This window comes from Tursiops truncatus, chromosome 13 (genome assembly GCF_011762595.2).
Source record: "Tursiops truncatus isolate mTurTru1 chromosome 13, mTurTru1.mat.Y, whole genome shotgun sequence".
NCBI lineage: Eukaryota > Metazoa > Chordata > Mammalia > Artiodactyla > Delphinidae > Tursiops > Tursiops truncatus.
In genome coordinates, this window is record NC_047046.1 from 37,570,190 (window position 1) to 37,585,202 (window position 15,013).

The 15,013-nt window shown below is 38.2% G+C and overlaps 1 protein-coding gene across 4 annotated transcripts in view; it reads right to left on the minus strand.

Moving 5' to 3' along the window:
- Positions 1-13,281: 13,281 nt before the first annotated feature.
- Positions 13,282-15,013, minus strand: part of ROCK1 (Rho associated coiled-coil containing protein kinase 1) — a 146,866-nt gene continuing 145,134 nt past the window's right edge. For all 4 annotated transcript variants that reach the window (XM_073790573.1, XM_019930555.3, XM_019930554.3 and 1 more), the window contains one exon: positions 13,282-14,768. In XM_073790573.1, coding sequence (XP_073646674.1) covers positions 14,765-14,768 — 4 coding nt within the window. In that variant the 3' untranslated portion in view covers positions 13,282-14,764. The remainder of the gene's footprint in view (positions 14,769-15,013) is intronic.

Sequence of the window (15,013 nt, forward strand, 5' to 3'; positions counted from 1 at the left end):
GAATATTTCAGAGATAGGTCTGTCTTGGTTGTAATGTATTACTGCTGTTTCTAACACCTGTTCGTACCCTAGGTTGGCTCTAGTAAAGGAGTAGATAACAGCGCCCTTGACTGCCCCGTGGAAGTTACGTGCAGCCCTCCACTTAATTGTTTTGGACCTGTTTCCTCAGCCTGGTAAATGAAGAAGATAGACTGGAAGGTTTCTGAGGCCTTTTTCAAACTCTAAATTGTCACGGCTGACATCAGTTTAAAACTGTCTAGATGAGTTAGAAAGGAAATAGAACCTGTAAATGAACGAAGGAATTCCGAAAACGTGGAAATTAAAATTGAGGTGCTTTCTTGCCTAATATAGAGGTTTTATAATGATCACCTATACTGCAAACGAGGAGTTGAAACTGTCCCTATTTCAAAATTAAATTGTCCATATTTTAAAACAGTGCAGCCCATAGGAGAGTGAGTTTTATCAGTCTACATCAGGAGTCTTACTCACCCTTCCCTACTTCATTATTCAAGGCCTATCATAAAAATATCCAAAATGTGACCAAAATAACACAAAGATACGCAGAACGTTATTTAAAGTAATATGTGTAATATTAAGTGGAAAGAGTATATTGGATTTATTGAGTATATCGGATTTATGCAGTACATAAAACCATTGTTCATAGATTCAGACTTCTTAAAAAAATTTTAACATCTTTATTAGAGTATAATTGCTTTACAATCGTCAGTTTCTGCTTTATAACAAAGTGAATCAGTTACGCATATACGTATGTCCCCATATCTCTTCCCTCTTGCATCTCCCTCCCTCCCACCCTCCCTGTCCCACCCCAGACTTCTTTTTTTAATTGAAGTATAGTTGATTTAAAAGTTGTGTTAGGGACTTCCCTGGTAGCGCAGTGGTTAAGAATCTGCCCGACAATGCAGGGAACGTGGGTTCGATCCCTGTTGTGGGAAGATCTCACATGCCACAGAGCAACTAAGCCAGTGTGCCACAACTACTGAGCCTGCACTCTAGAGCCTGCACTCTAGAGCCTGCGTGCCACAACTACTGAGCCCACATGCCTAGAGCCTGTGCTCCGCAACAAAGAGAAGCCACCACAGTGAGAAGCCTGCGCACTGCAACAAAGAGTAGCCCCTGCTCGCCACAACTAGAGAAAGACCGCGCGCAGCAGCAAAGACCCAACACAGCCGCAAAGACCCAACACAGCCAAAAATAAATAAATAAATATTAAAAAATAAAAGTTGTGTTAGTTTCAGGTGTACAGAAAAGTGATTCTATATATTCTATATTATATATATATATATTAGAATATATATATACTTTTTCAGATTCTTTTCCAGTGTAGATTACAAGGTATTGAATATACTTCTCTGTACTATACAGTGAGTCCTTTTTGTTTATTTTATGAATAGTAGTATCTGTTCATCTCAAACTCCTAATTTTTCCCTCCCCCCACTTTCCCCTTTGGTAACCATTATTTGTTTTCTATGTCTGAGTCTATTTCTGTTTTGTAAATAAGTTCACTTGTATCATTTTTAAAGATTCCACTTATAAATGATATCATATGATATTTGTCTTTCTCTGACTTACTTCACTTAGTGTAATAATCTCTAGGTTCATCCATGTTGCTGCAAATGGCATTATTTCATTCTATTTTATGGCTGAGTAGTATTCCATTGTATATGTATACCACATCTTCTTTATCCATTCATCCGTTGATGGATATATAGGTTGCTACCATGTCTTGGCTATTGTAAATAGTGCTGCTATGAATATGGTGCATGTATTATCTTTTTCTCCAGATATATGCCCAGGAGTGGGATTGCATGATCATACAGTAAGTCTATTTTTAGCTTTTTAAGGAACCTCCATACTCTTCTCCATAGACTGCACCAATTTACACTCCCACCAACAGTGCAGGAGGGTTCTCTTTTCTTTACACCCTCTTTAGCATTTATTATTTGCAGAATTTTTGATGATGGCCATTCTGAGCATCATGAGGGAATACCTCATTGCAGTTTTGATTTGCATTTCTCTAATAATTAGTGATGTTGAGCATCTTTTCATGTGCCTGTTGGCCATCTGTATGTCTTCTTTGGAGAAATGTCTATTTAGGTCTTTTGCCCATTTTTTGATTGAGTTGTATTTTTGATATTGAGCTGTATGCGCTGTTTGTGTATTTTGGAAATTAATCCCTTGTCGGTAACATCATTTGCAAATATTTTCTCCTATTCTGTAGGTTTTCTTTGTGGTTTGTTTGTGGTTTCCTTTGCTGTGCAAAAGCTTTTAAGCTTAATTAGGTCTCATTTATTTCCATTACTCTAGGAGACAGATCCAAAAAACTATTGCTGGGATTTATGTCAAAGAGCATTCTGCCTATGCCTTCCTTTAGGAGTTTTATAGTATCTGGTGATTTTAAAAAGCAATTTTTTTTAACTTTTTCTTTCTGATATTTCATTGTTAGTGTAAAGAAATGCAAAAGATTTCTGTATGTTAATCTTGTATCCTGCTACCTTGCTGAATTCATTTATCATTTCTAATAGTTTTTGTGTGGAATCTTTAGGGTTCTCTGTATAGAGTATCATGTCATCGCATATAATGACAATTTTACCTCTCTCTTTCTATTGGATGCCTTTTATTTTTCTTCTCGGTTTCCTGTGGCTAGGATTTCCAATACTATGTTGAATAGAAGTGGTGAGAGTAGGCACCCTTGTCTTGTCCCAGAATTTAGCAGGAAGGCTTTCAGCTTTTCACCGTTGAGTATTTTGTTGGCTGTGAGTTTGTCATAAATTGCTTTTATTATGCTGAGATTTGTTCCCTCTATACCAAATTTGGTGATTTTTAATCATGAATGGATGTTGAATTTTTATCAAATGCTTTTTCTGCATCTATTGAGATGATCATGTGGCTTTTGTATTTTCTTTTGTTGATGTGCTGTAACTCATTGATTGATTTGTGTATACTGAACCATCCCTGTGACCCTGGGATGAATCCAGCTTGATTGGGGGTATGACCCTTTCCATGTGTTGTTGGATTTGGTTTGTGATTCAGACTTGTTTTGAATCTCATTACTAGCTGTGTAACCTCTGAGCCTCAGTTCCCTGATCTATAAAATGGAGATAAAATGTCTACATTATAGGATTGTTGCGAGGATGAAATAAGATCCTGTATAGAAGATACTTAGCACAGGGCATTGCACATAGTGTACAATAAATGATAGCTATTTCAGATTACACAATAAAAACTTGAGAGGGGGTCTTCCCTGGTGGCGCAGTGGTTGGGAGTCCGCCTGCCGATGCAGGGGACACGGGTTCGTGCCCTGGTCCGTGAAGATCCCACATGCCGCGGAGCGGCTGGGCCTGTGAGCCATGGCCACTGAGCCTGTGCGTCCGGAGCCTGTGCTCCGCAACGGGAGAGGCCACAACGGTGAGAGGCTCGCGTACAGGAAAAAAAAAAAAAAAATACTTGAGAGGGATTTTGTAGGGTGTGGCTCGAGTAGAGGACTATGGGTAGCTTTATTTTCTACTTTCCAAATGTTCAGTAATATAGTTCTATAAAATATATCTTTAAAAATATACTGGATAGGTCCTCAGTGGGCAACTCTTTGCTGCCCTGTGAAGTTGACAGTAAGGGAGGCCTAAAGATGGAAGGATGCCAGTGCTTATCATATACTGTCTCTCATCGCACCCTGTGCTTTCCCTCTAGTAACTTTCATCATTCTATTTCTTTAACGTCTGTATTCCCTCGACCAAACTATAAACAGGAATTGTGGCTATCTGGCAGGTACTCTAGAATTACTTGATGCTGTGAGAACTGGAATGTGAGAGAAAACTATTTTGAGCTTACTCATTGTGTACATGACCAGGGAGTCTTCTAGACTAACTTTGTTTTCAACATACACACCCCCAACTTTTGGTACAACTATCTTCTAGCCTCATTGGGGGATCTGGGAATTTGAATTGAAGACAAATGGGGCACAGTGAGGATGTGGAACAGTGCTAGCACTGAAAGGAAGCATAAAAGGAAATCTGCATGGCTGGTCTCCCTGGACGTCAGCAAGAGTTGTAGAGAGCAGCAACCTCGCCCCATGTCTCATACATTGCTAAGCCCTGGTCTGCAGGTGTCTAATGGAGAGAATCTTCTGCTTAGGATTGACTTCTTTAAATAATGAATATATTGGTACTATCTTAACCTGCATGTTTATAAATAAATAAACAAGGTCTCTAAAAGGTGGCCAAATACCAGAAAGGTTTTTAGCTGGTGAACCACCTATGGTTTATTGCTTAGAATGCCCCCTCCTTATCTGGCCAACAGAAATCCTATGCATCTTTCAAGTCTCCATTTAATGCTCACTCCTTCGTATAAACTTCAAGCCTACTTCTATAATTACCCCTTTCTTTCAAGTAGCAGCATCGTAGTTGTTTGCTCCTTTTATTCAACAAGTATGTATTGAGTGCAAGACACTCACTGTAGAAGCCGTAGGTACAAAGATGAATGAAACAAAGGCTCTCCCCTCCTAAGACTGAGAATCTACTAGGAATATTGAAATATGCACACATTAACTATATGGCTCTCTGAATTCATCAGAGCTCTTGGCTGTAAACAATAGAAACCTGAGAGAAGGAGTTAATTGCTAAGACAGGGTAAACTGACAGAATCAATAGGAAAACCTGTGAAACAGGTCTAGATAACGGATAGGAACCCAGTGACATGGGCAGTGGGAAACATAGGCCAGGTCATGTCACAGAAATAGTCTGGCCACTGCTGCCACCACCTCCATGACTAACTTCTAATTCCAAGTCTACCTCACTCTCTCAAAATTCCACGTCCTGAGCAAGAACATATAATCGACCAAGGATGAGGAAAAGAATGCCTGGCTCCACCTCCCAGACACATCAGGGTGTGGGGCATGGGCTGCCCAAAACCAAAGAGCTATGTATTTAGTTCCTATCACTGCTGTAACAAATTACCACACATTTAGTAGCTTAAAACAAAACAACAACACAAAAACAAACAAAAAACCAAGAAAACCCCAGAACACAAATTTATCATCTTAACAGTTCTGGCAGACAGAAGTCCACGAATGGTCCTAACCTTATGGTATTAGCAAGACGGCACTCTTTCTGGAGGCTCTAGGGAAAAATCCATTCCTTACCTTTCCCAGGTTCTAGAGGCTGCCCGCATTCCTTGTCTCACGGCTCTGCTCCAGCAAAGGCATCACTCCAACCTCAGCTTCCATCCTCCCAGCAACTCTACTGACTCAGCTCCTCTGCCTCCCTCTTTATAAAGACCCTTGTGGTTACATTGGCCTCACCTGGCTAACCCAGGATAATTTCATTTAACGTCCCTAGAGTAATCATATCTGCAAAGCCCCTTTTGGCATATAAAGTAACATATTCACAGGTTTAGGAAATTAGGACACAGACATCTTTGGGGGAGCATTACACTGTCTACCACAAGCTTCCCCCATCCTAAGAAGAAAACCAGCAAATATGCAGTACACTTTCTTATAGCATCTATAATTTTAATATTCCTCTATCTTTTCCCCTCTACTAAATTATAAACACTTGGAGGGAAAAAGCCCAGCCTTAAATAATTTGAAAACATGTATATTCATATTCAAATTATTTATATAATATATATAACATATATATTCCCAAATCATATAGATATGGGAGGAGCAATTGCTCTGCTTCACGAGGTCTTCATCAAAGATCAACATTCTTTCCATAAAGTTCCTCTGCCAGCCCCTAAAGCAGAGCTTCTCAAAGTTTAATGTGAATGTGAATCACCTGGGATCTTGTTAAAATGCAGCTTCTAATTCAGTAGGTCTTGGATGAAGTCTAAGATACTAACAAGCTCTCAGGAAATCACTCTTTTGAGCAGCAAAGCAGTAAAGAACCTGTCTTTTTCTATTTGGTCGAAGATGGGTTGCAGACACATTTGGGTTTACAGCACACAGGAAGAACCTAATGGGGAAAAGTACAGGGCAGCAATTTCCTTTTAAGCAAGAGTAAGGGGAGCGATGTGCACAAACCACGTCCATTCACATTTCGCTGGTGAAAACAATTATATAGCCAAGCTGCGTGGAAGTCTGGGAAATGTAGTCTCTCTCAGGGCCAAGACCCAGCACGGAGGGTATCTGATATATTTGCTGAATAGTGGATTTTTGGTGTTGTTGATAGGAATTCAGAGTAGAAAGAAACAGAAGCAAATGGGAAGCAGTTGGGGGCAGGAAGGTTTTAGAGAGACAGAAAAAAGCAAAACATCATAGCAATCAAATTCATTAATTCAACAATTATTTATTGTCGACTCATGGACCCTGCACTGCAGGAGCTCATAATCTATCAGAAAATGTAGGAAAAAATTATTAAAATAAGTAATAACTATGCATGTGGAGGACAGGAAGGAGACTAGCTAGAATAGTGCAGAGGACACATGTGCAGCGCTGTGGCAATAGATAATGTAGGGTGGGTGATATAGGACGCAATTAGAGAGAGCCTGCGTGCCAGGATAAAAAGTTTAGTCTTAGCTAAGTGGGGTTTTCTATCTTCTTAAAGTCTCTAGTCATCACAAACAAGAAGAGTAATACTGAAATTTCTTCCATGTAATCTCTTACTCCAAAGTGAAGATCTAACCTACATCAAGAATTCTTTTATAGGGATCCCTTTCAGTCAAGACAGAAAGACCACATTAATGTTCTCTACTTTTTTTTTCCTACAGTGAGAAAAAGGATAATTTGCATATCATGTAATTTGGAGCAACATTTTTGGAACACTCAAGCAGAAAATTTAAATGGAGAACTGGGTGGTAGTAGCAGAAATATTGGTTTAAAATCTGCTTGCTCATGTGCTCTCAAGTGAGTTCTCAGTGCGACAGAATGCTCTGTCAAAAAAATAGCAGTGGTGTTGTTTTCCTCCTGGCAACTCACCCGAGAGCCATAGCAACAAAACTAGAAATTTCTTTCCTCCTAGAAACCCACACACATTTTAACAAAAATTGGTGGTGGGTAGTGTGTTTGGGAGGGAAACAGGAGGGAAAAAGTGCAGCCACTTCCCAAAGAAAGTCTTTTAATCACATGTATTTTGATTCCCAATTTACTTCTTATCCTCACATTCAGATTCCTTTGATTCCACAAAAAAGTTGACCATGTGTATGCTAAAATTTCTTATAGTAATTACTCCCATGTTATTTTTCACCATACACCTATTTATCAAATCCATTTTCTGGTTGTTATTCAGTTTTTTAAAGATTATAAAATTTGCCAAAATTTCCAGGTTTTCCCTATAGAGAACCAGCGCAACCAGCAGCTATAAGGAACATCTGTTGCTTTTGCCTCTTGCGTTTTTGCAAAAGAGCAGCCTGATTTTCCCTTTGCAAACCAACCCTTCCTCTTCCTCTCTCAATGTACAAGGTTTGTGTGGGTCTGACCTCACATGTAACCAATCAGAACACTGCTTCCCTTGAAGCCAAGCAGGACCCTGCAAGGGCTTCCTGGGGACAGGTCCCCCACTTACGTCCCCCACCTCGTTTGTTAAAAAGCTTTAGCCTCCTAGGTCTTCCACGAGTTCCAAAGAGCAAATTTAATCAGAGGAGTAAGAAAATGCAGAAACATAGGAAAACAGCCACGCAAGACAAAATAATAATAATTTAGCTATAAAACAAAGTCAAGGACCTTTAGTTCCTCCTCAAGGGCTCTAGACAATATCCTGAGCCATATCCTTGATCTGTTTTGCAGATACGAAAACCCTCGCCAGGTGGAGGAAGTTAACTGCATGACGACCCCAGGCCAATTAGAACCAGAAGGTTGATGGAGATTCCCCAAACATCACCCTGTTACCTCACCATCAACCCATCAGAGAATTGTGCACAAGCCGATCACATACCCTGAGACTCTCTCCCTCACTTTGTCTTCAAAGTCCCTTTCCTGAAAGCCATCAGAAGTTCGGGGCTTTTGAGCATGACCTGCCTGTTCTCCTTGCTTGGCCCTGCAATAACTGTTGTACTTGCCTTCCTTACAACCCTGTGTCAGTAGATTGGCTTTGCTGTGTATGGGGCAAGGGGACCCAAGTTTGGTTTGGTAACACCCTCTGCCCACAGGAATAGGCTCAAGGATAGACATATGATGCAAGCAGTGAGAAGATTCCCCCAGATCCTAGGAATGATTAGGCTTTTGGCTGAGACTGCTACATTTCTAGAATGTAAGCCTGGTGCTTCAGTGACTTGAGACTATGTGAGGAGGCCCACCCAGAGGAAACAGCTGGAGATACAAGGATCCTGACGACATCATTCGAGCCCCTGGATTCAAGCTCAGAGCCAACTTTTCTCCTAAACTTTATAATTGCACGAGTCAATAAATTTCCTCTTCTTTAGTCAGTTTGAGTTGGGTTTTCCATTTGCAACCAGAAGATTCTGTATACAAAAGCATATGTTGTAAAGTGATATCCAAACATGAGTTCCATCTTTACATTTTTTCCTACACGTTTAAGTGTTTTCTGTAATCATGTTCGTGTATTGAATAACATGTACTCGATTAAAAAGCACATCATTTTAATAACTCAGGTTTGAAAATGAAACTATATGTGGTAGAAGCAGCATTCAATTATGAGCTGGGAGACATGGGTTCTATCCTGTTTTGTGTCTAATTGCAATTTAGGACATGGACATGTTACAATTTCCTCCCTGAGTACTGATACAATAAGTAGCTTGAGTTGGACTATCTCTAAAATCACTTCCAACTTTAAAATTCTGTCACTCTAAGAAATATAGCTTGGAAGGGGAAAATGGAAAAGATTACATTAAATTGGCAGAAACAGATAAAAATCATACCACTTTTCTTTCAGTAAAATGGGGTATTGAGGTGCTCATGTGTAAAAACCTTGATTTGTTGGTCAAAGAAAAAGGAAATAATTGTGGTAGGAAACATTATTGTTCCCCCAATTTCCTGTCCTTCCCAATCATATGATTATGTATCCTCCTCTCCTTGATGGCAGGTTTGGCCTATGACTTACTTTGGCCATGAGATATTAATGAGTGACATGTGTTGCATCTAGGCCAAAGCATTAAGATTTAGCTCATGGGTCACCATGTTCTCTTTTCCTTTGCCATGATGGTCAGTGATGTTCCTGAGAGAGGCTGCTATGGAGTCCCAGAGTGAATAGGATGTGGAACAAAGCTGCAGCTGACCCATGGTGGACAGGTCATGTTAGGGAGAAATAAACCTTTGTTTTTGTAAGCCCCTGAGATTTGGGGGATTGTGTGATAATCTAGCCTCTCTTGATAATGCTGTAATGGTGACTAAGCAAAATTTTTTTGAGCAACCTCCATACTGTCTTCTATAGTGGCTGTACTAATTTACATTTGCACAGTGTACAAAAGTTCCCTTTTCTCCACATCTTTGCCAACACTGATCTTTTTTTGTTTTGTTATTTTTTTTGATGTAAGGGATAAATAATGCTTTTTTTAAATTGAATGAAAGGTTCTTTAAATTCTATAGTGCTTTACAATTTTCAAAAGTTTCATACACACAGTCAAAATGGCCATCATCAAAAAGTCTACAAACAATAAATGCTGGAGAGGGTGTGGAGAAAAGAGAACCCTCCCACACTGTTGGTGGGAATGTAAACTGGTACAGCCACTATGGAGAACAGTATGGAGGTTCCTTAAAAACTATTAAAAATAGAGCTACCATATGATCCAGCAATCCCACTCCTGGGCATATATCTGGAGAAAATCATAATTCGAAAAGATATAATGAACCCAATGTTCATTGCAGTACCATATACAATAGCCAAGACACGGAAGCAACCTAAATGTCCATCGACAGATAAATGGATAAAGAAATGGTATATATATACAATGGAATATTATTCAGCCATAAAAAAGAATGAAATAATGCTATTTGCAGCAACATGGATGGACCTAGAAATTATCATACAAAGTGAAGTCAGACAGAGAAAGATAAATATCCTATGCATCACTCATACATGGAATCTAATTTTTAAAAAATAATACAAATGAGCTTATTTACAAAAGTTTACAAAACAGACGTACAGATTTTGGAAACAAACTTACGGTTACTAAAGGGGAAACGTAGTGGGGAGGGATAAATAAGGAGCTTCAGATTAACATATACACACACTACTATATATAAAATAGATAACCAACAAGGACCTACTGTAAAACACAGGGAACTCTACTCAATTTTCTGTAATAACTTATATGGGTAAAGAATCTGAAAAAGAATATATGTATGTGTGTAACTGAGTCACTCTGCTGTACACCCGAAGCTAACACAACATTGTAAATCAACTATACTCCAATAAAAAAAAAAAGTTTCACACAGATGATTTTGTATAATCCCATAACCCTTTATTTCCCCTTACTCCTATATCGCTCTTCCCCGCTTCCCTCTCCCCACTGGTAACCACCAGTTTGTTCTCTGCATCTGTGAGTCTGCTTCTGTTTTATTTACTAGTTTATTGTATTTTTTAGATTCCACAAATCTTTTGGGGTTTTTTTTTGATATGGCAATTCAAACAGGTATGACGTGATATCTCACTGTAATTTTAATTTCCCTGAGGATTAGTGATGTTGAGTATCTCTTCATACACCTGTTGGCCATTTGTATATCGTCTTTGGAGAAATGTCTATTCAGGTCCTTTGCCCAACTTTAAATCAGGTTATCTGTTTTTGGTTTTTGCTATTGAGTTGTAGGATTTCCTTACAGTTTTTGAACATTAACCCTTTATCAGATATATGGTTTGCGAATATTTTCTTTTATTCCACAGCTTGCCTTTCACTATTTTGTTTCCTTTCCTGTGCTGAAGTTTTAGTTTGATGTAATTCCATTTGCCTGTTTTTGCTTTTGTTGCCTGTGCTTTTGGTGTTATATCCAAGAAATCATTGCCACGGCCAATGTCAAGAAGCTTTTACCCTATGTTGTCATCTAGGAGTCTGAGTTTTAGTTCTTACACTTAAGACTTTAATCCGAGTTGATTTTTGTGTAAGTTGAGGGTCCATTTTCATTCTTTTGTATGTGGGTATCCAGTTTTCCCAACACCATTTATTGACATGACAATCCTTTCCCCACTGTGTAAATGTTAAAGTCAAAACAATGAAACTTCAAGAAGCTAACGCAGAATTATCTTCACGACCCGGGGAATAGGAGAGAGTTCTTAAATAGAATACAAAAAGCACTAACTATAAAGGAGATCAATAAATTTGACTTTGCTAAAATTAAGACTTTTGCTCATTAAACGATACCATAGAGTAATAAAGTGTAGTAGCACAATATATTATGTCCTTCACAACTAACTAATTTTTAAAGACATTGTCTTTATTCATCCTACTAGCTGCTAGTAGCTGTGTTTTCTTTCTGAGGAGAAAGAACTGTAGAAGTGCTGGAATACCAAAAATAAAAATTAAAAAGCTCAAACCAGCAACCCAGTAAGAATCAACAAACTAATTTATGTAAATACCAAATTTAGTTATTACAAAACTTCTAGTGATATGAAAAAAACACATACTTTATCAATTAGAGTTTGATTGCCATGTTTAAATTATTTCACTTATTGATATTTCTTTAAACGAAGGATGGAGAGATTATTTTAAGCTGAAACCCCAAATAATGACAAGTGACCCATCGTTGTTTTGAGCTTGTGAATCATGACAACGGCTGTTTTCTTTCTAGCCCATAATCCCTGACCTCAACCCAAGCTCTCAGGAGTGGTGGGTGGGCAGGCTTGAGGCTTAATCTCATTCTACACTCTGTGTCTTCCTGTAATCAAGAGGATAGAAAGCTAAAAGCTCCATTTCCCAGACTTTCTTACAGCTAGAATTCTGAATGTGATGTATTTTGGTTGAGCAGATGCACCTATAGAAGGCAGAGGAGAGATGGAGGGTATGCTAATGCCAGCAGATAGGGAGGCTCATGAAAAGGATTTTTCTGAGGTATTACTGACAGGGACCCCAGTGTTTAGAAACAAGGTTCCTAAATGGTAAGAGAATGAAACACAGCATCTAACATGGTGTGGACACGTTAGATGACACTATCCTGATGCTTGCCACGTTGGTATACTTTGGGATTGAGTGGTTTCCTGAACTTAGAATAGAAGCAGCTCTGTTGGGGACGTCCCTGGCGGTCCAGTGGTTAAGACTTCGCCTTCCAATGCAGGTGTATGGGTTCGATCCCTGGTCAGGGAGCTAAGATCCCATATACCTCACCGCCAAAACACCAAAACATAAAACAGAAGCAATATTGTAACAAATTCAATAAAGATTTTAAAAATAGTCCACATGGAAAAAAAAAAAAAAGCAGCAGCAGCTCTCTTGGTTGACCTGGTTTTGCAATGTGGCATTTGAAGTCATTCCTTAAAGTTCTGTCAGTTCTCAACAATTTTATGCTCAAGTTAATATTTTGTTAAAAAAAAAAAAGTACTCTCTTGCTCAAATAAATTAACTCTGTTCTCTGAACTTTACTGGACCTTAATATATTAGACCTTAATACATTAGGGTAATGGTGATGGTTCTGAGGCGGTAGTAAGGACACTGTCCAGAACTGTGAAGGGTCTGAGGTTTCACCCTACTTGCAAGCTACAAGTTAGCCTGCCACAATTTCATGGATCCTGGGTCATAGCCAAATGACTTTATACTTACAGCACAGCAAGCAGCATGAGCTTCACGCTCTCATCAGTTCCCCTTGCCCTCCGAGTCCCACAGGGGCAATGCAAAGTGGTCCAGGTGGGCGCTGAGCATGCAGTGAGTTTGCATCATAGCTGAGGAGCCCAAAGTTTAGGGTACCTGAATCTTTTATAATGAGCTCAAGCAAATCTGCCCAATTTTTGCCCTGGAGAGAGCCACTATCTTTATTATACAACAGCAAACAAACCTGCTTTCCTCTCTATGGAAACACAATGTCTTCCACGGCTGTTCACTATACAAATCTCCTTGGCAAAGACAGTGTAGAACAAACAAAGGCTGTCAGAGCTTCTGCTCCCAAGATGTGAGAAACGTAAGAGACCCATGGAGAATTTCCAAAAGACATTAGCTAACTTTTCATTTCAACTGTAGCACTCCTATTTTAGAGCCCAAACCAGGTTTTATCTTTTAAAAATTCACTTTAGTCATGAAATTTAACAAACATTTGTATGCAGCCAGGGACTAATTTACAGCATGGCTTCCATTCATCTCAGTCATGAGAAAATACCATAGCAGTCATTATTAAAGGTATCCATCCATAAATTACTTTTATTTCTCATTAAATGAGCACAGAGTCATTAGCATATTAATAACAGATATGTTTATTATTACATATCCATCAGTGCGGCTTTTAATACCACTTGAAACATGCATATCATCCTAGAGACGAATCAGTTTTCCAGTGCTTCTTATTTGATAGACATTACTGCAAAGCCATTATAAATTACTGAGGAGGTATTTGGTTAAAAAAATAAACAATAAATCATACTGCCCATATGAATCAACCCTTGCTATTGAACAAGAGTTTAACAGTATTTATCTGGTAATTCCTATGTTAACTGGAAAACATCACAGATGTATTGCCATAATTTTCTTTTATATTGGTGCAACCTTCTACATATTTTGCAGAGTTTTATGAAGTCATTCATTATTTTAGCAGGTAGTTTGATGCAAAGATTGTACTCAATTTATGGAAGTCCACCAAACCTCTAAATATTTTAAATTAAGCCAATTATCAATGAAAAACCCCCAACACACATAATTTTCTGAAAATATGTTTTTTGAAATTTTTATATTTAGTCATGGCAGTAAAATAATTCTCTCAAATTAAGGCACTAAAAGGGCAATGCAACTCCCATCAAAAGTGTTCTAAGAATAATTTACATTTCAAACAGTGCATACATTTCTTATATGTTTGTTAACTTAATGTCTTTATCAGTTAAAACCACAAAGAAACATATTATATAATTACAGAAATGATGTACCCCACAAAATGCTTTTAAACTTGGTTCTTTTGTACAGTTAGTTCCTAATGTCTCTAGTAGTAAAATAACTCAATATGGCTTGGCAAAAATGCATAGATTAAATGTAATTTTTTTGCCTTCTCCCATTCCCCAATCTACAAACTTGCTGAAACACATACAGTATTTTGTAAAGCATAATGTAAGATATTTATTTTCCATCAAGTCCACCACAGGCAATCAACAGTAAGGCTTTTAAATTCTACAGTGAGGGCACTGAAGTCAAGTGATGTCACTGCTTTCTTAAAATAGTTTTGTATAGTCTTGCAAGAGCATAAAAACTGAAGTTATTAAAAAAAAATTTCAGTTGTCTCATTTTGAGATATTTTCTTTACTCCTTCCATGAGCTGATCTTGATAGTGACGGCCATTCCACTTGAAAGTGAAAGTCTCTTCCTCTCACTCGTATGAGGAAAACTGTGTTCTATCATGATTGACAGGCGTTTTCTTAGAAATTCAAAAAGGCAGCACCTTTTTAAAAAAATATATCTAGCTAAGCTTTCCCTCAATTGTATTTGCATTACATAGTAATAATTAATCTAATCTACCTGTAGGCAAACCCGCAATAAAAAACAAAAACAAAACAAAACAAAAAAACAATCCTCAGTGTGCTTTTGTGCCAAAGCAAGGACAGAATAACAGCAATCTTAACCCTGAAGCCTGTGATATTGTGTCAAAGGAACAGCCTTCTGCTCTGCATGGTAAAAGATGCCTGGTTTATCAGGTAGCATCCCACACAATTCCACAAGGCACTAGGTCACATGGTTAACTGTTGAGGGAAAAAAATAAAAAATTTAAGAAATGTACGCAGTTTAAAAATTCAGAAAACAAAAATCGGAAGGAAAGGTACATATACATTATATATAATAGTTAACTAATACACAAAATTTGGAAAACAGGAAAAAGGAAAAACACACTATTATCTCCTTTTTGCTTCTACTTTGTTTCAAACACTTTTTTCCCCCCACAAAGCTATAAAAAATTTTAAGTATTTTAGATTCAGCTTTTATCCTA